The 25,432-nt window shown below is 39.1% G+C and overlaps 1 protein-coding gene across 1 annotated transcript in view; it reads right to left on the bottom strand.

Annotated features, from left to right (window-relative positions):
- Nucleotides 1-861: 861 nt before the first annotated feature.
- The window catches only part of cpne4b (copine IVb), a 37,411-nt gene continuing 12,840 nt past the window's right edge, over nt 862-25,432 (bottom strand). The window contains exons 4-16 of the mRNA XM_061254105.1: nt 25,361-25,432; nt 25,096-25,170; nt 24,126-24,209; nt 23,498-23,587; nt 15,019-15,117; nt 13,635-13,715; nt 12,089-12,148; nt 11,047-11,180; nt 10,164-10,218; nt 9,601-9,652; nt 7,041-7,174; nt 6,239-6,475; nt 862-1,409 (exon numbers count right to left, since the gene is read on the bottom strand). Coding sequence (XP_061110089.1) covers nt 1,278-1,409; nt 6,239-6,475; nt 7,041-7,174; nt 9,601-9,652; nt 10,164-10,218; nt 11,047-11,180; nt 12,089-12,148; nt 13,635-13,715; nt 15,019-15,117; nt 23,498-23,587; nt 24,126-24,209; nt 25,096-25,170; nt 25,361-25,432 — 1,305 coding nt within the window. The 3' untranslated portion in view covers nt 862-1,277. The remainder of the gene's footprint in view (nt 1,410-6,238; nt 6,476-7,040; nt 7,175-9,600; nt 9,653-10,163; nt 10,219-11,046; nt 11,181-12,088; nt 12,149-13,634; nt 13,716-15,018; nt 15,118-23,497; nt 23,588-24,125; nt 24,210-25,095; nt 25,171-25,360) is intronic.

Raw genomic sequence — 25,432 nt, 5'->3', positions numbered from 1 at the left:
GTGAGCTAAAACCTTTGAACCTTCCTTGTGTGCTATTTTATTAAGTACATTTATATGCCGATGGCTATGCTGAAATTGTGTTAACAATAACATGTTGAATGTTGAGTGCCCACACAGCAAATGTAACAGTTAGGAACTGTATTAAGGCAGAAGATCGTACTGCAGGAAGTCACAGATGTCCCATTAGATCTCAAAAGAGATCTCAAAAGTATCCATCGCCTTGAAAACAAGGAGCACTACTGGGCAATACTCTCCCTCCATTACCCTCTGTGTTTCAGTTTTTATTATATATTTCTCCCCTGCTGGATTCCCTGCAGGCTTGTCCTGGTCACAGGCCCTGTTAATGATTAATTATGCATGATAGCAGAGTTAATTGAAAGGCCTCTGTGCTCCAAACTTCAAAGAGCTTTGGGATTCATAAAGCCTCCTTCGTCTCTCTCTCTCAAGCTACTACCAACACCTTTCTTGCTTGCATCCGCATCTCAGTCCACTCCAGGGAACCAAGTGTCCTCACAATGCTGTTGTAACATTTTAGGAAAATGTTCTTTTAAGATGGCTGGCATTTCTCTGACGCAGAGGAGGCTTCTGTGAGCAAGGGGAAGGAGTTTTGGGGCCAGCATCAGCTATGTATACTTTCACATACGCATGTCTGTGACTTGAGATAGCTGGGGTTGTGGCTTTGAATCAGAAGTGTAACAATGCTTAAAAGAGAGGTTTAATTCACATTTAATTAATCTAGCCGAGGCTAGAGTTACACCAGAGTGTGGATGTGTATTAAAATCTGGAAGAACTAAAAGCATTATTTTGTTTAATTTACCATTAAAATGGCTACTATAAAGAAACAGAATATCAGACCCAGTGAAAAACAAAAAAACTGTTTTTTTATTATTGACATGCAAAATACAGTCCGTTTTTCTGCTTTATCTGGGAAAAAAAATATTCAGTCCGAAGCAGATGAATCTAATACAGTTATAGCTGCTATTGACTTTCATTGATCCAAAATACTTTACAATGTAAGAATATTAAGAAATTTAGCAAAATCTCAACAAACCTGTAGAAAAACCAAAACAGTTATTTTGTATATGTTTTCCAAGTCAACATGCTCTTATGGAAAGGAGTCAGTTAATTGCTTTGTTCTCTATATACAAATTTCTTCAGGAACACTGTTAGGTTACAGCTGCAGGCCTCAAGGGCCAGACATGCAACAAAGCTGTAAGTTAGAAATCACCAAAACATGCTATTTCTGCACGGACAATGTGGAAGTGTGTGTGATAACGTCATGGGCTGAATGTCCTGGAAGACTCAAAATCGGAGAGACACTTAGGCTTGATTCCTTTTCCATTGTAGTAGTCAACCACCTGGTTGGGTACTTCTGCTAAAACGCTCTTTGCCAGGGCTGCAGGAGAGGCCTGGAACAAAGAAAGAGTCACCTTATAGTAAAAGAAACGTATACGTGCAACTCACAATAAATACTTTTTTTTTTTTTTTAGCTCAGCTAAAATGACATTGGCACCTTACTTCAGTGACATTGACACTCACAGTCACAAGTTTCAGCTGCATGCAGTTAGCCTAGGTTCACAATATCCATGTGCAAGTTGGTTGGTAGGGGCAGTAGAGGCGCCCTACCCTCCAGATCTGCACCAACATAGCAATTTTGGACTTGTAGATGCCCCCACTCCAGATTTGCATTGCCCCTCAAAGATTTGTATTCTCTCAGAAATAGTGTCCCTAAAGGCTCCTCTGTGTCTAGTTCAAGGTTTCTTTGTCAGGTAAAATGGTTCAATCTGGGAACTTCCACAGTTTTCACACCTACCAAGAGGGTTCCATAATGAATGAAAAAGCGTTAAACTGTGGCAGCGCTACTCAACTCCATGTCCTGCGGGCCGCAGTGTCTGCTGGTATTTGGTTCAACCGCACACTACACCACCTGATTTAACGAATTAGCTTATTATCTGAACCGAGAAGGTGAAATAATTAGTGAAATCAGGTGGGGTGGCGCAGGGTAGAAGCAAACACCTGCAGATACTACAGCCCACAGGACATGGAGTTGAGTAGCGCTGACCTATGGAGACAAGCCAAAGAACCTTTTTTCTGAGTGTATATTTGGAGGGTCCCCAGCTTGTTGACTAAATTCTTACTATTTTTCAAAATCTGATGACCTAGCCATCCCAACAATTTAATCACTGGCTCTGGCCACCTTATCTCCTGGGTAGGCTCAGTCTTAGGTTCTCAATATTATTTGTTATGCTCTTTGAAAATCTGTGAAAGGATTACTCTGAGATATTACTTTGTATCACACTGAGAACATCCTCCTCAATCTCAGAGCAGCAATAAAAGAGACACACTTCTCTTCTACAGAAAATTAGGATTATGTTTTGTGGGTCCTACACGTTGGTGGTGCTGAGTCATCTCCAGTTCACCATGAAAGAAAACATATGAATTTAATATATTGATCTATTACTATAAGCAATGACATTATTAGTGGTAGACGTATTACAGTGGTGTGCAAACATTAGGGGAAAAAAAAGCCTACAATTAATATCCAAGTGAACAGAATCAAACCTGACCTCTAAACATTAAACATGACACATTTCTTCACATTTTAAAGTAAGATTAGGTTTTTATTTTCATTTTTTATTGTTTCAAAATAATAAAAAAGGAAAAAGTCCCTGTGCAAAAGTTTTGGAACCTTGCCAGGTTGTAGCTCCTTCTTGGGCAACTATAACAGCTTGTAAATGCTTACCATAGCAAGCTAAGAGTCTTTCAATTCTTGTTTTTTGAATCTTTCCCCATTCTTCCTGGCAGAACACCTCTAGCTCAGAAATATTTTTCAGCCTCCTTGCATGTATGGCATGTTTGAGATCTCTCCACAGATTTTCATTAATATTCAAGTCTGGGGACTGTGTTATCTTAGTAATCATATTGTTTCATTCATCTTTCCTGGAGGTACTTCATGGTTGATTTTGAGATATGCTTTGGGTAATTGTCTTGTTGGAATACCCAACCTCTCTTCAGCTTCAATGTCTGGACTGACCTTTGAACTTTAGCCTCTAAAATATCTTGATATTTGGTGGAATCCATTATTCCTTCCACTCACAATATTTTCTGTACCCCCAGCTGCCACACAACCCCAAAGCATAATGCATCCACCTCCATGCTTATCAGATGAGAAGGTGTTCTTCTCTACAAATGCTTCACCCTTTTTTCTCCAAACATACCTTTCAATGTTCTCAATGTTTTCTTTTGTATACTTTGTATAATTTTGTGTCAAGGTCATTCTTTCTGGCGACTCTGCCATGTAGGTCTTCATTGTTTAAAGTATGTTGTATTGTTGTCCTCTGAACAGCTAGAACTGTGTCTGTTACTCTTTTTTGCAGCTCTTTTGCAGCGATATGTGGGTTCTTCTGAGCATTTCTCACCAGGTCTTGGGCCACTCTATCTAAAGTCTTTCAGACCTTGCCTTGACTCCAACTGTTGCATTTATCTTCAGTTTTCTAATAATGTTTCTGACAGTGGAAATAGGTAGTTTTAAATATTGAGAGTTTTTTGTAGCCTTGATCGAAATGAACCATCTTCATGACACATGGTTGTTGACACTAGACAGAACAACCATTGAAGTTGGATACTTCAGAAGGCATGGAGTTAAAAAGAGAGTAAAAAATTCAGCCCTGGAATTATACTCACCTGACTCAAAGAAGCCTTACTCGTTAGGACGTCCAGATCACTTGGGTCTGGGCCTTAGTAATCATCTTTTAAAAAGTAACAAAGAATAATCTAAAAGGGTTCCCAAATTATGGCCCTTTTCCATTTTTATCATTTATAAACAGTAGAAAATTAACATAAAAGCAGGGGTGCCCAAATGTATTAGTAAAAGTAGTAGTGAAAATAATAGTAATATAAGTAAAAGTAGCACAAGTAGTAATATTAGCAGCAGTGGTAGTAGTATTAGCAATATTATTAATAGTAGTAATATCAGGAACAGTAGTACTATTCCAACAGTATGAGCAGTAGTAGCAATATTTGTTCTATACTGTATTTTTCACCTTTTGCACTTTCTGTGGCCTAGGTTTGAGAATGTGAATGAATCCATTCTGCACTGAATCACTCGAGAGACAAGCTATTACTTCACGTTGAGAGACTGCCAGTGTTGCGTGGGTGTAGTCAGAGGAGAGAAAAAAAATCTACCTCAATTTAAAAATGTCACAGAATTAAAATACCATGGCAAATCATCTTGTCTCTGTGCTACGTTGCACTGGGAGATGAATTTGACTTGATCACTGAAGCAATAATGCCCTGTCATTTTCAATTATTTAAGAAGCTGTGTTCAGAATTTTTGAACGTTTTCCCTGCCAACATTTCAGATTTATGAATCATTACTCATGAAGTATCCTCATATACTGTACTTCATACTTTATGAATAGTGTGTACACTTGACAAATGACAAGCAGATGCAAAACAAAATGCCACAGTGTTTAGAGTACTTCCAAAATGTCAAGTAACAGAGGGAAGTTATGGAAGATTGTCACAGTTACTGTACTGTAAGTGTCACAGGTACAAATAAGCCCTCTGTTATCTGTTAACATAATTACACTGCTATGCACCATTATTATTATTCAACCCTTAATAATGTTGAAATGAGTTTAAAAAATATTATCCAGAATTTTTCAGCATTTCAGCAATGATGCTGCTGGCTCAATGCATTCTCCTCTCAAGCGTAGAAAGATGTGAAGCAGGTGAAGTATGGAATGGAATGTTCTCTGAGCCTTGATCTGACATTGCGTTTACTTCACTTAGTTGGCTGTCAGTACAGAAATATCAATTATGTCACGTAAAATCTAAGTGAATGCAGTGAAATCACTCACACTAAATGCAGAATCAAATGTGTCCCATGGCCTCAAATTAATCTGGTCAGGTGTCCCATGTTCAGCAGAACATTCCCCACCTCAATGCAAATTAATGACTCCTCCAGTCAAATGCACTCTGTTTACACAAGATGGCTAATGGGTAATTTTGTAGGGTGTGTATGTTAGGCTAAGCTCTCCAGTTTAAAGAGGATATTGCAGCAGTTAGACATGATTAGAGCTGAGCATACACATTCATAATCATAAGCAAACATAAACCTGGGGTGAATTACTGGTGCATAACACTTAATGTTTTTTTCTGGAACGTTCTTGGCTGGCTGCACAGAAAATGGGTCTGATAATTTATGGAGCCACACCGTCATAAATGCATTGCATGCCCAATGGTTTGCTGTAAAATATAGCTACGTATTTCGAGAAAAACTACAACTTTCAATAAATAACTCAGAACATCAGCTTGGTCAGCAGCTCTTCTGAACATGAAATACTGAATATATCAATAAAAAGGACTAGTGATACTAGTGTTTCTGTTAAGATTTCACACTGGATTAATTATTGATTTTTTAATACCCATATGATACCCATATGTTAAAAGAAATAAACTAAATCTATTAAGAGGTAAATGGTGCTCTTATGGGAAAAGAAAGGGAACCAAAACAGATCACTCAAAAATAGAGAGAACACTATCTGAGTTTTAGTTTAACCTTAAGTCAGTGCTCATGGCACAGAATAAATAAGCCATGCATACAAAAATAAAAGTCTGGAATTTCATTGGCTCAATGATGATACTATTAAACTGAATTGAGGCAGGAATTAGGTTTCAGCAAGAGTGGCTTGTCGAATCTTATTCGTGACCTGTGCTGTCACCTCTCCTTTCCTGTAATCTTGTTCAGAAAATATATATATTTGTCATTGTAGCAGATGAGCAGGGAGGTCTTATCCTGAGCTGCGTATTCACACTGGGGGCTGTTAGATCTCATCAGGCAGAAAGACCAGGGGAGGGGAATGGAAAGGTATTCCGTATGGCAGAGCTGCAGAGCAGGCGATGAAAACTGAGCAAAACGTGAATGAGAGCTGACAGTGCCGTTAAACAGGTTGACAACCTTTTTCTCAGCCCTGCTCTCAGGAGTCCTCAGATCGCTATTTACTAAAATATTGAAAGAACATGACAGGAAGTGCTTCGACAATGTATAAAAGGCATATCGTAAACACCTATGGAATAGCAATGACCAATGAAAGCGTATTATGTATGAGGTTGAATTTCTGTGGTGCATCCAGATGACACAAGCCATTGCTCCCATTATTAAGTATTCACTACTAAAGCTCCTGCCATGAAAATATATTGGTGTATGAAAGTAAGGCGAGAGGTGTCCACGCACATGTTTGAACTGGCGGAACGGCACAAACTGCACGATGTCCCGGAGGACGGGCTCCCCCTTGGGCGATCGCAGAATCCCGTCGTCCCCGTCCAGCATCTGCATGTCGCTGAAGTCGGCGTTGCCCACCCCCACGATGATGACGGACATGGGCAGGTGGGAGGCGTGCACGATGGCCTCCCGGGTGTCCGCCATGTCGGTGATGACGCCGTCCGTCAGGATCAACAGGATGAAATACTCCTGTGGAGGGAGAGAGGGAGGGAGAATGAGATAGAAAGAGAGAGAAAGAGAGACAGAGAGGTCCAAACAATTGTTTTTAGTTTGGGATGTTGGATGCCTGGCATTCGGCAGCTACTGCTGTCCTGCTGTTGAATTAGTATGATTTCGGGGGGATGTCATCATGGCGGTGGTGGGTGGGCATGCTTTAGAGGGGATAAAAAACTGTTCAATATTCTGTTTGAACATTTTTGTTGAATAAGAAACATTTGATCACAAAAAAGTCTTAGTTTGGGCCAGAGACTTGCTGAAAATGTTAAAAGAAAATTATCCCGTGAGGGTGTGCGGTAATTGTTTGGCTAAAGTATCATTCAGAAGGACAGGGAGCAGTTGTAGAGAATGAGTTGTGTCTGTGGATTTGTGGGTTCAAAGGCTAATGTTTTTTCTAACCAAGGCCCTTAACCAATCAAGCACAATCCCCCTGTTGCAAATAAAGAAATAGAGTGTAGCTATTCATATGTAAGTACGTCTGGTTGGCAAATGAACTGATGTAGTGGAACAGAAGGATGAATTGAGGCCCTGTCCTCACCATGGCCTCTTTGGTGTGCATTTCCTCAGAGGCAGAGCTAGCCACTTTCTGGATGATGGGAGCGATGTTGGTTGGGCCGTACAGCTGGATTTTAGGAAGGCAGTTCTGATAGGCTTCAACAACACCCTGGATACCTGTAACAAATGACAGATGATGCCATGTGAGACATGAGCCTGATACCAGCCAACAACAAATGGTGACAATTTACTTAGTACTTTACAGTACACTGAATAAGTCACTAAACAGCCCCTTGTTCATCTGGTTAGTTCTGTTGTAGATTTACCAGTTCATCATTTGTACATGGCATATGTGAAACCAAAAATGAAGCCCTTTCACGTATTGATTTTAATGGACACTGAGTGACAATTCCAACACTCAACTAAAACTAAAATGAAAGTCACACACATGGGGATATACAATCACTCAAATCTAATTTACCTTGCGCAGAGGGCTAGGATTTCAATTAAAAGTTAGAAAAGACAGAAAGAATTCCCAGATCAGAAAGATAATGTATTTCTTTCTAAAGGTTTGTACAGTATATTGCTTTTATCGTCACTGTAAATGTGATTCATAATTTTGTTTCCATTGAGCTGCCTATAGGCTAATGCAAAGTCACAAACTGTGCTGCAGTACACAATATGTTGAATGTCAAACATTAAAAAGTCTCCTTCATTTATATGCCTATTTTCTAAAAACAATAGAGAGAATAATTATTTATTTATTGCTTCCTGACCCTCTTCTAATCAGGCCTATTTCACTTTAGACTGAAACCTCGATGAAATCTGATATGATTTGGGATATCCATCTCCAGTCCGTAAGTATTTGGACAGTGGTACAATTTCTGTTCTTCTGGCTCTGTATATGAATATGAGGATAAAGTGCAGACTGGCACCTTTCATTTGAGGGTATTTGAGAATATCATTCCATTCCTCCAACTGTATTGCACCTTGTGCTTCCAGCTGCCCCCTGGTGGTTGTTGTAGTCAGGGCAACATAAAAAAAATCAATGCACAATACTATCAAATGTTTAGACTATGCACCCATATGACTAGCACAAGTGTTTGTGAGTTATATCTTTTTCCCTATGCACAGGTTTGAACTTTGGCAACATTTGGAAAAGATGCCACGCTTCACCTGGGACTGTATACAGAATCACCCTACAAGTAATGCACACTTTACCTTGTAGCAATGTCAATGTTAATCATCATTTAATGATGACGAGTCATCATATGCCTGAAATACAGTTTTCTGCTGCAAGGGCTTTGGTCAAGGTGAAAGCATCCCCCTCCACAGAGTTTTACTGTAGGTACAAGGCCTTGATTAATCTGTATGTTATGGTCTTTTCAGTCACCAAATCAATCATATATGATATACTGAATGTCACCTCTGCCAGTGCTTCCCACTTCCATCACCGTAGTGTGAGTCGACTTTCTCATAGTGTGATGTTTCTCCTGAAGACTTCCAGATTCTGATAGACTATATCATTGCACACACAGGCCATACTCAACCACATATAACATTATGTACATTATATAGGGTTATATACATTATGTGATTATTTGTTTTAAATCTGTATTATGTGTAAGTTGGAAAATAATAACTTGAAAGGCAGATTTAAATAAAAGAAATTCATTCAATTTGCTGTCTATGTCTATGTCTGTGAATATTCCCATCATGGATGGACAGCTTGCACAGCAGTGAATGAACAGCTGATTCCTCAGAGTGGGACCTGCTGGCAACCAAAGAGCAGCTGGAGCAGGTAAACTGGAGCAGGAGTGAGAGAAGAGCCACACTGTGATCCACCCACGTCCCAGGCTTTCAGTGCCTCCCCTGCTCGTTCCATTTCAAAAGCCCACAAAACCAACAGCCATTAAATGGCTCTTTACCCATCTGTTAACACCTGTATTTATGTGCCCGGATAGGTCACTATAAAACAGGAGGTACGTGCAATAAACCTGCCAAATGGCCGGTTGAGATATTGATGCAGAGTAATGTTATTCTGTCATTTGAATTTAGGAAGATGTTTTTCTGCTGTATAACAGGCAGTCTTTGATCCAGAGAAACAACAGTTTCAGCTGAGGATGCTAAGATACTCTCTCCCTGCACATAACCACTGTGTGGTGTATGAACTCCCTTGCCACATACTGATTAGTGCTACATCTATTTTTCTATGTGACAAATGTGGCTCTACTATAGAAAAATGAATCCAACACAAACAAAAACTGTACCTGGAGGAGTTAAGGTACACCATGGTCAAGAGATTGAAAATAAAATAGAAATTGCAAGAAGAAAAATGTGATTCACATGTCCTTATCCTAATCCTTATCCTCGATAATCCTTATGCTCAATATTGGACATTATTTTGTGAGCAGAGGTAGTGAATGAATCAGTACAACAAGCTCTTGGAAGTTGCAATCAGGTATTTATTTTCCAAGACTACTACACTACTACATTTTTAATCACACCACAGTGTGGTAGATGCTGGAAAAATGCTGGAATAATATTGAATAAAATTGAATACTTTTTATTCAGGGTGAATAGGTTGACATTGAAATACTCACCAGCACACTCTGGGTTGTCTTCATCAAAGTTCACAGCAAAATCGTGAGAAACCTGGAAGACAGGAAAAAGGAAAAAGGTCTATCTGTGATTATGAAAAAATGTGCACAGCAGCAGACACTGGATCAGCATGCACACAGCTCAGCTTTTCTCAAACATCAACTGATTCTTCTGCATTGGACACATTTCCATTGGAGGTGGACAGAAAATCAATGCTACCTATCATTCGTATTCTGAGGGTTTGTTAATGCAGCACAGCCGATGAAAAACTGAGATTACGGTCTGTGTGGTTAATGCATATTGATATTTAGTGAAACAACACCTGAATTCAAAATGGTTTCCATCAAAATCGGGGAGATCTATGTGAGATCAGTCCTGTTTATCTCTTTATAATCCTGACATTCTGTAATAACATATTGTTGGAAAAAAACCTTGACAAATAGAAGGGAGTGTGATTTAGGTAATCTCTTATTTAGGACACTGATAGATACTTAACTGAGTAAATGTTCAGAATTCTGACTGAACTGATTTTTCTAAGGTTTCCCACAAGAACAAGAACTTTTACCTTGAAGTCAGGTGGTATTTGAGCTCCAAACCCAAAGGCAGGGAACATTTTGTCACTGGATTTAGAAAAGAACAGCAGGATGTAAGAAAAGGCAACATTAAGATGAGACAGTCTGTGTAAAAAACAATTCACAGCTTTTACACCCCCCTTCACACCTCCCTGTAGGATGTGCTGGTACTGTCAATGACTGTCTTTGTGGGGGTGGGGGAGTTAAGAGGGGGGAGGGTTACTTATCTGAAGTGTGCACCAGAGATATTGAAAAATCCAGGCAACAACAACAACAACAACAATAATGATAACAATAATGATAATAATAATAATAATAATAATCATCATCATTATCATCATCATTGCCATCATCATCATCATTGCCATCATCAGAAAGAGAATAATTAACTGGGTTAGTACACAATGCACACATACTCAGCAATCCACTTGTTTCCCCTTATAGATTTTTTCATCCAATTTCCATCAAGGCACTCTAATTTAATCACCGAAAATATCAAAATTGTGACTAAAACATCTTGAAAAGACTTGCATTGCCATCAATTACAAATCTACACTAGACGCAGAAGAGAAGTAACAGTTTCCAAATGAAAACAGCCAGGGATTTAACCTGACCAGTTTATGAGATGATGGAGCATGCACATGTAATCACAATGGGATTTAATAACATCAAAATGATATATTTTGCATTTCCTATCTAATCCATTTTTCTTACAGCTACATTGGAGAGCTGAAGGAACAATTTGATCACTTCGTCCCAAAGTTATAGTGTACTTTTTATCCAATTCTTTTGCGGTGGACACTGTCACAGTGTGATTAATTGACTGATTCTTTCCAGTCTGATCGTGACAGCTGATTAGCTACGATGATGTCTTACCTGTCATAGTCCTGGCAGATTTCCCCCACGGCGACCAGAGCCTTCAGATACTCGTTCGGTTGGTATGGGTGGATGTAGTGCAATGAGCAGCTGTTTCTAGGGTCCCCGTTAGACGCTGTGAAATCAATAGCTACCTGGAAAGAGAAGCGACAACCACAGGCAGCAGGAAATGCTAATTATCTCCAGTTCATTTCAGTACACATCATCTAATAGACATAACCATATGAAGTTAGAATTGCCTTGTTTATAATAATTGATTTCCGATAATTATTTAATGCACGTCCAAAAGTATGGCAATCCATTCTATAACATCACATATTAAACTAACAGGGAAACCGCATTGAAAACAAAAGGCTATAAATAACATGCATGCAGTTAAGACACATACACTTATCTATTTACACAATGAAGTGCAACACATTTTTTCTTATGAAATAGGTAAAAGTTGAAACATAATGGTTTCTGTAAGGCACATTAAAAAAACACCCTTCCGTTGCGTATGACATAGTTTGTATGCTGCTTATTAGTGCTCCTGAGGTAGATGATGATTGTGTGGGCGTGTACTGCTGCTCCCGCTGTGGTAATGACCTATTTCTGTCCCTGAAGTGCTAATGAGCAGGTGCGCTATCCCACACCCTGCTTTACAGTCTGAATAAAGCTGGCCTGCTTTTTATCATTTCATCAAAATAAAAGTGACATAAACTGGGTTGAGTCTGCCCATGACAATCTTGCCCAGGCCATCCTGGCCAAACTGGAGCAGTGTGAGTAAAAAAAAAAAAAAGGTATTTTGTGCTCTGGTCAGGTTCTTGTGTGCTTGCTGTTAATGTTGAACCATATTAAACCATGGCATTACTGTAGGAAGTCCTGCAATGCAGGTTCCAAAAGGAAATCATATTTGGAAGGAACAGCTGCACTATGGGAGATTCATATTGATCCTGCCATTGTTGTTTATTGTAATTTCCTTTTGCATATAATAGTGATGCACCAGCCACCGAGCCTAGTGTTCTCTCTGCTATTTCACTCGATAATGAAATCTACTTACTGTAAACTGAATTTGACATCCTCCCATGATGTAATCAAGGAAGGAGTGCATCTTGATGATCTGAAAGTAAGGTAATCATTAAAACATACCCCACACATTTTTGTGCACAAAGAAAAACATAACAAGCTTGGTATAAATATAAATACATAGAAAATACATAAAAAGTCAGTTCAGTGTCAGAGATGTTGAATATCTGGAATATCACAGTTCACATGCAATGCACCCTGAAACATATTAATCACAAAAAAAGCTATGTTTTATGTTAAATGTTTGCATTCGTGGACAGCCACAAGACAGGACATTCAATTTTACAATTCAATTCAATTCTAACACTAGCATCAGCCTACTCTCCTTCAAGGTGTATCAGCACAGATACTTGACAATATGTTGCAGCATGTAACCTACACTGGAAGTTTAAAATGGCATCCCTATTAGATTGTGTAGCAGCATATCAAATGTTTCATTTCATCACATTTTCTATAACACTGCATTACTGTATGCACATTGAGTAGGCTATAGCACTATAGCTGTGTGAAATATCCCTCCAGACTATGCTCATGAGCCCCCACATTCAATATCATGTGGTACATTTAACATCGTCCAACCCACCAGGTTACTTCCCACAAGGAAAACACATTTCAACATTCATTTAAAAAAGTATTTTACTTTCACGGATCAATGCAATGGAAATTCCCAATAATAAGAAAAACTTAATTCACATTCATTGTGTCTTTTTCACAAAAACATGCTCCTATATTACACAAAACAAATCTTAAACCGTGAGACTGATATAGCTATGCTTTCCAGAAGCAGATAGGTGGCCATTGGCCATAGATAGGTGATTTTCTAGACAGATTAAATTGATTCTTTAAGCCAAAATGTAATATAATATCAAGGAACACGGCAAAACAATCTCTTGGTGTAAAACGTATGCTATATTATGGAATTGAAATAAAATAGCTCACTTCTGACTGACTTCATAGGCTAATACAAATTTTATTTTCAACTGTTTTATCTTGGAATTCAGTAAACAAATGTTGTCCAGATTAATCAAATAAAAAACTATATAAAGGCACATTTCCTTCAGAAACATTTACAAATATATGCATGTAGTCTACTGGTATTTACCCTACATTGAAATAATGCAGACCATTCTTCTTCTTTGTGCAAAAAAATAATTTCTTCCGTTAATGCTTTAGGGGTATCCACAACATACTAATGGCGACACGTAGCTACAGCAAAATCAATACTTGGCAACCCGTTGCCATTTTGGTAGACCTGAAAAATGGCATTGAGATTGGTTTTGAAACAAGTGAGATAATGAGGTTAAAAGTTTTGTGTTTTGCATGGGAGAGCTGACCAATGCAAATTCATTCATTCAGATAATTCAATTATGAATGACGTAATCATGAGTAATTGCTCTCTTTCTAGCAGAATATTAATAAAACTGCATGTGTGTATTACAGATGATCAGTCAATGTAAATACAGTAACTCCAAAGGGTCAACATAGGCTCATCAAGATAAAGTAATGAGCGCATTCCTTACCTTGCAATGGTTTAGAATAACAACACCAGAGTTCCTGTAATTCTTCTTCTTGACCTGATACTTTGGGTTTATACATTCCCACTGTATCTCACAAGACAGCGAAACAAAAAGAGTGCAATTATGCTGCTGGGAAGCCGAAAGTATGCACAATTAAGGAGGCTCAACATTTCAATCGGAGCATGATTAAAATAGATAAAATGGCAGAGGAACATCTCTCCCTCTGGTGCTAATTGAGGCCAAGGTGCTCAATGTGTTTGCAAACAATAGACGTCACAGATTATGTAGCTCAGAATGACAGGAGAGTATGCTTCAGAGAATTTTCCAACTGATTAAAAATCCTAGGCTATTGTCCATTGCGACTGAAATACGGTTTGAAATGATTTAGTTTGTTGTTAATTAAGTATGATTTTCAACTGATTCCCATTCTAATTATTAAATTAAACAATTATCATTATTAAGCTAAAATACACACAGAAACACTTGGTGCGGTGGTCTTAGCTGTACAAAATCAATTTCTGATTATTTGTATTATTATAACTGAACACAGGACAGTTGTAGAATTGCCTGTGTGAGGTCAGAGCAGTTTCCGATACACAATTCCCTCAAAGACTGCATAAAACAAAATGGCAGTCAGCCATAGCTGCTACTGCATTTCATTTTCTCTTCCCTGCTGACAGCTACAGCTCCCTATCCATAGCCTATGTGTCAGATCATCTGCCTTATATTGGCAGATTCTAAAGAACATGCAGCCTTACAGGAATTAACCAGAGGAAGGCTGTCAAAAAACACTTCATTCTTTAGTGCAGCAACATTCCCATCGCCTTAATTTCAAAGATATTACAAAAAAGCTGATCTGGCATAACTCTTTTTAGACGCTTGAGTGAATTATGTTATTAGTGTACATTTAGTAAATTTAGTACACATTAAGTACATTTATATGCCAATGGCTATGCTGAAATTGGGTTAGCAATAACATGTTGTATGTTGAGTGCCCGCACAGCAGATAACACTATAATTATCCATAGACATTGAGTGTTATGGATTCTGTTTCAATGCCATTATACATCTTTGCACACAGTCAACACAGTATCCAGTTTTTCCAGCTATTTTTGCACTATTGAATGAGTCTACTGATGCTAAAAGAGGTACTTTCTGAGCCAAATGCAGTTCTTCTGTAGTTCTATAGTTCTACAGTGAATGATCAAGGAAAAAACAACTGAAAGCATAATAAATAACAATAATATACAATAATATATATGTAGTGTATCTGCATGAAAGGCTAGAGAAACTGGGAGAAAACACACTTTGTTGGATACACAGACGAGTGGTTAAGAGGGTGCATTATGATGGTAATGATGTCATTATGCTGCACGGGTCACATTACCTGTCTCCCGTCCAGTGCTGCTTTCATGTCCTTAAACGTCGTCTGAAATTCTCCAATGAAGTCGTGCTTCCCATTAGAGTCCCAGTCCCACACAGTGCACTGGAACAGGAAGGATAATCACAGCGGTTTTTACTTCTGAGTAATAATCCCAGCAAATATCAAGAACAAACAAACATAGAAAAACAAAAAAAATGAACAAATGACTAAAGAAGTTAGGAAGTCCAAAATCATTTGTCTTCAGAGACTTCCAATGAGCTAAAAGATTGCAGACAGAACTGATGTCACAGACATGTTTACAGTAATACAATGAAGAAATTTGGCCTTTTTAAATAAAAAAAACAGCATTGCTGTTATGTCTCATTGGTGTTCATAGGGGACATAATTCCTGAGATAGAGTTTGCGGCATGCATTTTGCAAGCCAGCTCAGGGCTACATCTCCCATCAGCACCTCTTGGAAATTAGCTCAGCTTCCAAACCCTACTTCACAATGACACCAGAAGCAAAAAGAACACAGATTTTCCTACTGTCCTATTTTCTTATACTACCACAGGAATTATACTACAGATGCAGCAACCAAAAGAAAGCTCCAGAAAGCCCTTAACTATCAATCATTCAGTAAGTCAGATTAGTGGGGGAGGGTAGGGGGGGCAATTAAAATTTGATGAAATATTGAAAAATTAATCGGGAGATGCTGGGGGTGACTTTTCAGGTGATGTAATACATTTGCATTGATAAAATCTTCTGGTGTGTGTGTGTGTGTCTGTGTTTGTGTGTGTGGGTGCATGTGCATGTGCACGTTGCTTAGGTCTGGTATGTTAAATATGAAATAAGCTAACCAATTTTGTGGCATGTCACAAATATTTTATCAATCAAGCACATACAATTTATTAAGTGCATAGAAGTCATATTTTGCACATACATTGCCAACAGACCACAGTATAATGTACCGTGACAATGTCTGTGAAATTAAATGCATTCCAAAACCCAAAGTAATTTAAAATATGAAATTATTAAATTAACTTCATACTGTATGAATTTAAAGCATACAGGGAAAAACAGATGCTTTTCATAGCACAAGAGTGGGTCTGCAGTTCCTGAAACAAGGAAAATCATGACTGCCATAACTCACAGTTAACTTGACAAATCTTGCGTGTTGCCTTCAAGTCAAGCCAAAGCACAGGGAAAAAACCTTCATGAGGTCACTGTCAACGATCCAGACAAGATAATACTTCCCAAATTGTCCTCAATGTCATCTGTCAATCAAAGTGTGGGTTCAGGTAGTATTTCCCCTTAGGGAACATTAAAGGGATAGTTCACTTTCTGGGGAAAAACATACACAACAGCAAATAGATTGTTGATAATATTAAAGAATGCTGAGAGTGAACTATCCCTTTAAATACCATGCGCTTTCTACCATGTTTGTTGTTCCATCATGTCACACATACTAGCATGTGGATAGGAGATAAAGGTCAGAGGTCATTTCACAGTTTCAGCACCAGGGTCACGCAGATCAGCACATGAGATGGCACACAGATTGAGGGAATTCAAGAGATACATTATGTACTACCACAACCATTGGCAGGGGTGCTGAACAGCCAGAGGACCAATGGAAGAGAGATATTAGTTTTGAGTGTGATGGCTTGAGTTCACCACAGGTGTCACTCTTTTACGGAAATACAATAAAGGTCATTATTATGACCCCCACATGGCTCACACATTAAACGTGCTTGTCACAAGCCTGCCTATGTTAACCAATTGTAATCTGGAGTATATAATACAAGAACGCAAAAATTGGTGTCATATTGCCAGGCTTAGCCAGCCACTGTTTCTTTGGTTCCTACTGTATTTGTTCTTCCCAACAACAGGGCAGAAGACTAACATGGGAGTTACATCATTACTGGAGCAACACTCTTTCTCCACCCAGCATTGGCTCTCCGGTAACAGTGTGGGCCTGTGGTGCATTTGATGAGCACACAGTATGTGCTTCAGCACTTCTCATTGTGCTAATCCAGGCAGAAAAGCTGTTAATGGACGGGCAACCCTGCTCATTTCAAATGGCGGAGACTTGTATAAATTACTAAAAAAAGATCACTCCAGCTATAAGGTGTCATTGTACTTCCTGCCATATGTTCTTTAAACAGCTTCACAATAGATTAACTAATACTAATTGAAAGATATCATTACTTTGGAGGGCAGCAAACGAATGGATGACAAGGGTAAGGACAAAGAAACTTTAAAAACAATGGGAAATGAAGACGAGATGAATCAATCGATACAGTGATTTAGAGTAAATGACATCCACCAAGCAATTTTTATCCAAATGTATTTCTGTTTATTTCTTGAAAGAGTGAGGCTGATTGCCTTAAGACATCAGAATGAGGAGAGTTATCCCCATGGACAACAAAGAGTGATAGAATTGGAAAGCAATGAGGTGAACTGAGCCAGAGCCAGAAGTAACATATCTTTTGGCCTCATTTCCCACAGTTCCTCAGGGCATTGTGGCAATTGACCTAAGAGATCCATTTTGTCTTGCCACTAGACATTAGTTAATGCCTTATGTTCATGGTAATTGGAAAAGCGAAGTCTATGAATTGAATTGACCTTCATGTTACATATTCTACTACACATTTTCTGTTAGACATGTTTCAATATTATATAACTGAAATGCAGTGTCAAAAGCTGAAAAAGCCTTTAAAAAGCCACATTCCAAAGAAACACCATCAATTTACCCATGATATCATATATTTGACATAAATCAACAATTCAGTGGCAAAAGGTAGGGAATATATCATAACACAAAAAAGTTAGAACATAGCTGAATTCCTTTGCCTTATAGCAGTCATCTGGCACTTGGAGGGTTGCCAGTTCGATCCTGACCTGGATGTGTCGAAGTGTCCCTGAGCAAGACACTTGCATTGCAGCCAATCACCGTTGGTGTGCGAGTGTGTGTATAAATGGGTGAATGAGAAGAATCAATTGTACAGCGCTTTGGATAAAGGTGCTATATAAATGCCAGCCATTTACCATTGATCCTACTTTGATGCCCCGGATTGAGACTGATTGTGATTAACAAAATGATGTTTGACATCAATAAAATGCTTCCTGAAACAAACACTTAACAATCCTCCTTACAGCACACTGTAGAAATATTACATTAATATTTCATATGTCTAAATGTGCCCTAGTTTTTTTCTATAAATAATGGATAATTAAAATCGACTATTATTATTTTTTACATGTTTTGAATTATGGTGCATTAATATGCACCACAGTACTAATCAGACTGAGCTGCATCCAGCATTTATTTTAACAAATGCTTAAGAATGCAAACAAATTAAATGACTGTAGACCAGCTGTAAAAGTGTGATTTCAACAAATACAATCAACTGTGAGAATAAGTAACTACTTTAGGGTGCACTGCATTTGTCAGCCCCATTTCCTCACAATCACAGAAACATCTGCATATCAATCAGATTATACATTTATAGCATATTAATCACACAGTTAACACCGCAGGAGTTGTGGTAGCAGCTGGTTGAGGCAGCGTTTCCTCCCACAGTCGTACTGAAAGCCATGACCCATCGTAATTGAAAGCAGGTGATTAAAACACCGTCTGTCCTCTTAATATTATATCCAGAGACAGACCCGGAGATTACCGGGAGAAAGCATTTTAAGGATTGCAGAATGGCACCAGAGTGTCAGCCCAACCATTTACAAAATACAGTACACACATTAACCTTTCACCTCTGCTCTCATGAGCTAAGATTTCGCCTTTCACCATTAATATATTTTTACTTCAGACAGTAAGAGGGATCAGCTTTCGTGTTCCCGTAAAAGCACGATTTAGGAATGCTAATGCTAATTAGCTAATGCTGCCAACACATTATTAATTTTTTAGCTTTTTGCTTCTGGATTCACCCCTCCTCCTTGTGACATCAAGTTATTGGCTTTACATGGGGCATATTCCATGAAGTTTGCCATAAGATCACAGTTATAAGATCATCATATCATAAAGCAACACTACCATAATATTTCTATGTTTGTCACTCCTCAGGTTAAAGCCAGAAGCGGCCCCACAGGGCTATGAAACAGTGTTTTACAAATGTAGGTCATGGCAATTGAACGAACAGTGCTGATTCTCAGGAATATGCCTTCAGTTACTTTAGAATCAGCCCAAGAAGCTGGTAAGAGAATGGCATTCCAACTGATAGCTTCCCTAAGGGCTGTATTGTACAAGCTGGGGCAAACAAAATGTCTAACAGGCACATCAACAGACTGATAGGGAAAATGAAGTCAACTATTTCAGAGGTTAGACAAAAGAGATTAACCCACCTTTTATGTTAAGATGTTTTATGACCACTTTTATGTTTGGGGTCTAATTGAGCCCATCAGTTGACAATTATTGTAATAGAAATATTTTGACACTTTGGTTGTCACCTTTTTATTGGTTCCAAAATGACTAGCCTTTTATCCATAAATATGAAAAATCTGTAAGAAACATCTCATTTTAGAGCTTAAGGTACAGTAAGTGAAAGTTTGGCACCTGTATGGGAAAGTGCCAGCAGAATCATCCGCAAAGAAATCAGAGATAAAAATAAAAATTGTATATTGTATACAGTTACAGAGAGTCATACCATACACAACAAATTTGTACAGGACTTGGCATGGCAGTATGTTTATTGCATGTTTACCATTTAATTCCACCAAATGAGAAAATTTGAAAAATCATACGGTATCAATAAGAAACAAGGTTAACTGATTTCTAAGAGATGTCAAACAATAAATGGGGTCAAATTGACCCCAAACATAATAGGAGGGTGAAGACCATGCTCTGAAACCGAATAGGTTAAAAAAGGTTGATGTTAATTTCTGCAAGGTCGGCTCCCTATGCCTCAAGCAATGGCGGCTGATTGGCTTCATCAGCAAAAGACAGGGGTGCGTTTCTCAGGATGAAAATCAGCTCCTAATGCCAGCACCTGGCCTGCCTGCCCTCTCCTGGGAATGACGGCAGATTGACCTCTCCGATAAAGAGAGGGGTGTGGTGGGGGAATTGGGAACGAGCTCTCTGAAGATGAGAGGCAGCAGATCAAGAGGCTGATTCACATGGCCCTGTCACACTCCAGGAGCTCCCCTGGAGTTTCACAAATGAACTGTGAAGCTGGAAAGACGCACATGCCCCCCAGTTAAACCTGTAAGTAAATTGTTTGTTTTGGGTGCGCGTTGAAGGTACCTTCAAAGGGCAGGCGAGCGGTTACGCAAACTTCAGCATCCTACCACTCAAATGGCTGCAGTGGTGCGTTTGGCGCTTTATGTCGGCATTCAGATGGTGTGAAATTACGAACAGCTTAAGAGTTCATAGCCTCAGTGTACTGCATTGCTGTATCTTCTAGTCTCTAAACACATTGCTTTAGAGACTACTCCAGTTACTTTAAACAGAAAAAAGAAAAAGAAAATCTGAATGTCTGAAGTTGTTTTATCCTCACGTGGATCCAGAAAATAAACATTTCACATAATTCTTTGTTTAGATGGTAGCATAAATCAGCAAATTAGACATTATTAAGGATTCTCTGAACTGCACCAGTGTGCTATGTCAATTGGAGCCTCGTTTTTTCAGGTAGCTCAGATGTGCTACAGATTGTGATAGGACTACGTAACAGCTAGCTGTCAATCACTAGGTCTCAAGAAGCTGTAAAAATTTATGAAATTCTTACCAAATCTTTTCACTAAGTCTCACACTCTGTGAGAAACATCCTGCACACTTGAGGTTTTTCTACAGCAAGGCCAAATAAAATTAGTGTTACAGAGATTTTAGCCACAACCATTATCTGCACTATACACCAAAGCAGTTCTTCTGATCCTCTCTTTATTAAACAGTAGATCTACAAGTAGTAAAGTACAGCAGTAGTTTCCTACAAATGGGCTTAAAGTCATTATAGGAGTATGTCCCACAGTTCAGATTTTTACAGCTGAACTGTTGATTTAAGATGATTATGCTCACATTCAGTGAGCAGTTAGCTATCAACAGCGAGTCACCTAGGAGCCAATGGTTAATCAGATCTGTCACACACACCCCCGCACATGCACACACACACACACAAGAACAGGAGAAATCTCAGTCAATCAATGCTAATGCTAGGCATGAAAATACAGTAAATAGTTCAATGTCACCAAAACTAGCTGTAAAGTGTGTTTTGAAATAAAATGATGAGAGGTTCTGAAGGTTATTGTCTACCAAAAGCAGCCAAAGGGGCCAAAGAGTTTTTTTCATATACTTCACTATCTATTCCAAAGTCATTGATTTCTTTTAGTTCCAGTCATCTCTCCAGCTCTCCGCTTGTCAGGATGAAACTGCATGGTGCGGCAGCTGATCCAGGGTAATTACGCTGTGTTTGAACTGCCCGTCAGCCTGCGCTGAAACATGTCAGGTCACATAACACAGTCAGGTGTTTGGCATGATGTAACGTTTCGCTCCGACTCCACATTACCATTAGTCTTATCTCCAACAGAATTGCCTTTGCATGCCCTGTGGACTGAATAGAGAATATTCCATATACAGAAATCATTTCCATCAGTTGTGATTGTTTGTTCTTTTTAGACAGATGTGAGCTGGATGTAATATCCGTTGGATGTTTATAGCGCAAAGTGAAATTGGTGTAATATCCGTTTGAAGTCTACCTGTGCAGATGATGAGTTTTAAATAAAGGTACCAGTGAGATAAAACGGCTGAGATTTCCATAAAAAATCCAAAGTGTGCCACTGATGTTGTAGCCATAAAAAATGTGTTTAGCCAGAGTTATTTCGCGGTTAACCCTCCTATTATGTTAAGAGTTTATTACTGCTTTTATGCTTGGGGTCAAATTGACCCCAACAGTTTAAATGAATGCAAAAATAATTTTTGCCTTCTTATTGTCTCCCAAATGACTAGCCTTTTATTCATAAATATAAAAAATCTGTGAGAAACATAATTTTAGAGCCTAAATACAGCAAAGACCACAAATAAAACAGTTGTATATTTTCTGACATTTTATACAGTTACCAAGGGTCAAAATAACCTCATACAACACACGCAAAGTTGGTACAGAACTGAAAACATACCATTATGTTTTTACTATTTAATCCCACCAAAATATAAAATCATACAGTATCAAGATGAAAAAAGGTTAACTCATTTTTAAGGGATATCAAAGGCTGAATGGGGTCAAAATGACCCTAAACATAATAGGAGGGTTAATCCAGCTGTGTGGGAACCAGCAGCAGCTCATGACAAGGTACGACAGTATATAACCAGCAGAACATTCTGACATCAGCAGGCATAACATTCCCAGCAACCCTGGGACTTAAGCATGTTCACCTAGATTCAGTAAAGTTACATCACATAAGAGACATCGCCACAATGCCAAGAAGCAGCTCAAATAATTAGCGTGGTTAAGTGCACAGTAAAATGACATCACATTACAAAAGACACATCAGAAGGCAGACTGGCTCTAAGGCAAGGTCTGCTCATAATACCAGACACAATTAGTTTAATTACATCCTCCGCAGCATCAACAGGTTGACTTATAACCAAAAGCAGCTCAGAATTCACCCCTTAACTGCCATTGAAAATATTCAACAATGTTCCATGACTGCAACACATTTATATAATGCATTTGTCAAATGCACTAGACCAGGAATCATCAAATAAGTCCTGATAACGGCTTTGTTTCCACAATCCCTTTACCTGAGAGTGAAATGTGAAGACAGTCTGACCAATCAGTACCACTAATTATTCAGTTGATTAGCCAGGAGAAAAGAAAACCAGGGCTGGATTAAAGGTTGTACAGTTTCTATTCAGTATGCATATATCATCCTTTCAGACAACCAGAGCAGAACAATGGATGTGGACCATCAATGCAAGTTCCGGGTGAAAAGACCGGTTTCGTAACGATTATGCCGCATGATCACGTCACAAGGCAAAGTATTTACATCACAAACTTTCCCTGACTATTGGGTGTCTGCCTTTAGCTTTTCCTTCCGGGGCCACTCATATGTTCATGCTTCCTATCTGTTCCATGGTTTATCCTTTCATCAAATAAGCACCTCCTGGGCTGACAAAAGGCTCTACATAGCCCTATAAGCGACCTTCTGTTTTATTGGTGGGCCACATAATAACGACAGCATGAGCACCACTTTCCTACTTAATGGGGAGCGTAATGTTAACAGCTGTCATCAGTGCCAGTTCTGTGTGTCATACTGTGTGTCATCTTGAACAGCACTAGGTCTCCTTTAGTACACTTCTAATGTGGACAGTGTCTTAGGGACAAGTGTATGAAAGGACTACAGCACTCAACTGCAGTGCTCTGTGTGGGCGCGATTGACACAGTACAATTGAAAGTCCCAAATGACTGAAAAAGGTAGACATTGAAAGACATTTGAAAAAAGTCAGATATTGAATTTGAAGTTGTTAGAGAAAATGCACTGCAGAGAAAGCTGCTCCTACCTTTAGTTCACGGTCATGGTCTCCGCTGCACAAAGTGTTCAATGAGACTTTGAAAGATTTCCAGACTGGGCTGAGATTGTTCATAACAGTCTGTATATCACAGGGAGAAAAGTGCATCTGTTAGAGCTGATGGATGCCTGCTTGTGGGACACAAGTTTTGTATGCAGACACAATAAAATACTGGATCAGTTCCTGTAACTTTGGGAGTGTACTGAAAAGCAGAGATGGAAATGGGTCAGAAAGTAGACCAGTCTGTGTTTGGTCAACCCCTGAATTCTGCCATCTGATTTCACTAATTCTTCACTAGTTCTACCTCCTGACTGAAGAATTGCACCCATTAATCCAGGAGATTCGAACAAGATAATGTATGTCAACACAACCTTCATAATAAAGCTAAATATAACAAAGTTAAATCCTTAGCAAACATGCGTTTGATGACCACTGAAATAAACAAAAGATGCAATAAAGCGACCCTTAATTTAAACGTGTTACTACAATAAAAAACTATGGTTTTAAGACTTAAGTCTTAATGAAGTGTTTCTCACTTCTGTGGGCTACTGCTACTGTATAGGGAGCGCAGGCAGGATGTGGAGAAAGCACACTCTCGACGTCCATGCTGTTTTCTTACCTCAGTCCGGTGGACGAGTGAACCGGTACCGTCGTCGTTTATTCTGAATATTTCCAAAAATGGATCTGACTTACTGAAGAAGTCCTGAGGAGGGAACAAACATCGATCGGCATTCGACACTTAACACGCTGGGGCTACTGTGACATTCTCTTTTAAGGGACATTCACCACTCGATGGCAGTCTTTCTGAACGCTCTGAGAAAAACAAACTTATCCTGAGATAACTTTTTCTTTTCAACAATGTCAAACTAATTCTGTTGAAATTCATTTTCAATTTATTTTTCTGAACAGCACAACGCTTTCATGAATAGAGGAGTGACAGTAGAGTGAGGACAGATCTGAATGAATTATCTGCTAGCCAGCGAGTGCACTGTGTTAGCATGACAGCAGGGACCTGATGACACAGCATCTTTCCAGGCCATCCTGCTGAGCACTCACACACTTCCAGGAGCTGGCAGCAGGGCCCTAGAGCCCTTCCTGACGCCGTGTTAGCAAACCTCCCTAACCGGAGCGCCTTCCTTCCCTCCCCCTCACTCCCGCCGCTCCGGAAAACCACCTGCCCTTGTTTCACGATACCTGCCGCTCCCACGTGATTACACCGACTCACTCAGCCGTCTCATCGATCCCTGTTTTAATCAAGCTCTCGCCTCTTAATTAACGGCTGGCTAATTATCCCAGCAGGGGTGGCACAGTGCAACCTTTCTAATGAAGGATAAGGATTAGATGGGGAATCTCTCCAGCCCGAACCAACAGCAGCACCCAGCAGCCCGCTCTTCAGTCAATCCCCCTAATTTGGCCACATACTTATTACAAAGCTCTCACATGCTTGGGTACACATTGTTTTCCAGGCATAACTAATGCAATGTCCATTAACAAATGCAGAACCGGAAAAAAAGTCATTAAACTTTTCAAGCTTTTGAACAGCCTAGAACTGTTAAAAGTTTACAGTACTGTGCTGTACATTGTCTCACCTTGTCATCCAATTTTCTTGCACTGAAGGAGAGCTCCACATAGTCGTCGTTTCCAGATAACTCCTCTGCTGTAACCTGGACGGCAACATAGTTAATCATATATTGTATTCACATATCAGATACTAGAGGAGCATAGCAAGTTTCATCACGCTTAAAATTACAAGCAATCCCTTGCCAGGTGCCTACTTCAGTCCAATTCAAATCAATTGACACACCTTTCCTGCACCGAATGATAATATATACAGTACATTATAACGAGTCTTACCGTGATGGATGACTTTCCAGCAGTGTTTCCCTGTTTGAGTAAAGCTTTTGAAAGTTTTCTCTGGGATACAAT

Source organism: Conger conger, chromosome 9 (assembly GCF_963514075.1).
Source record: "Conger conger chromosome 9, fConCon1.1, whole genome shotgun sequence".
Taxonomy (NCBI): Eukaryota; Metazoa; Chordata; class Actinopteri; order Anguilliformes; family Congridae; genus Conger; species Conger conger.
This window is presented reverse-complemented; position numbering and strand designations above follow the sequence as displayed.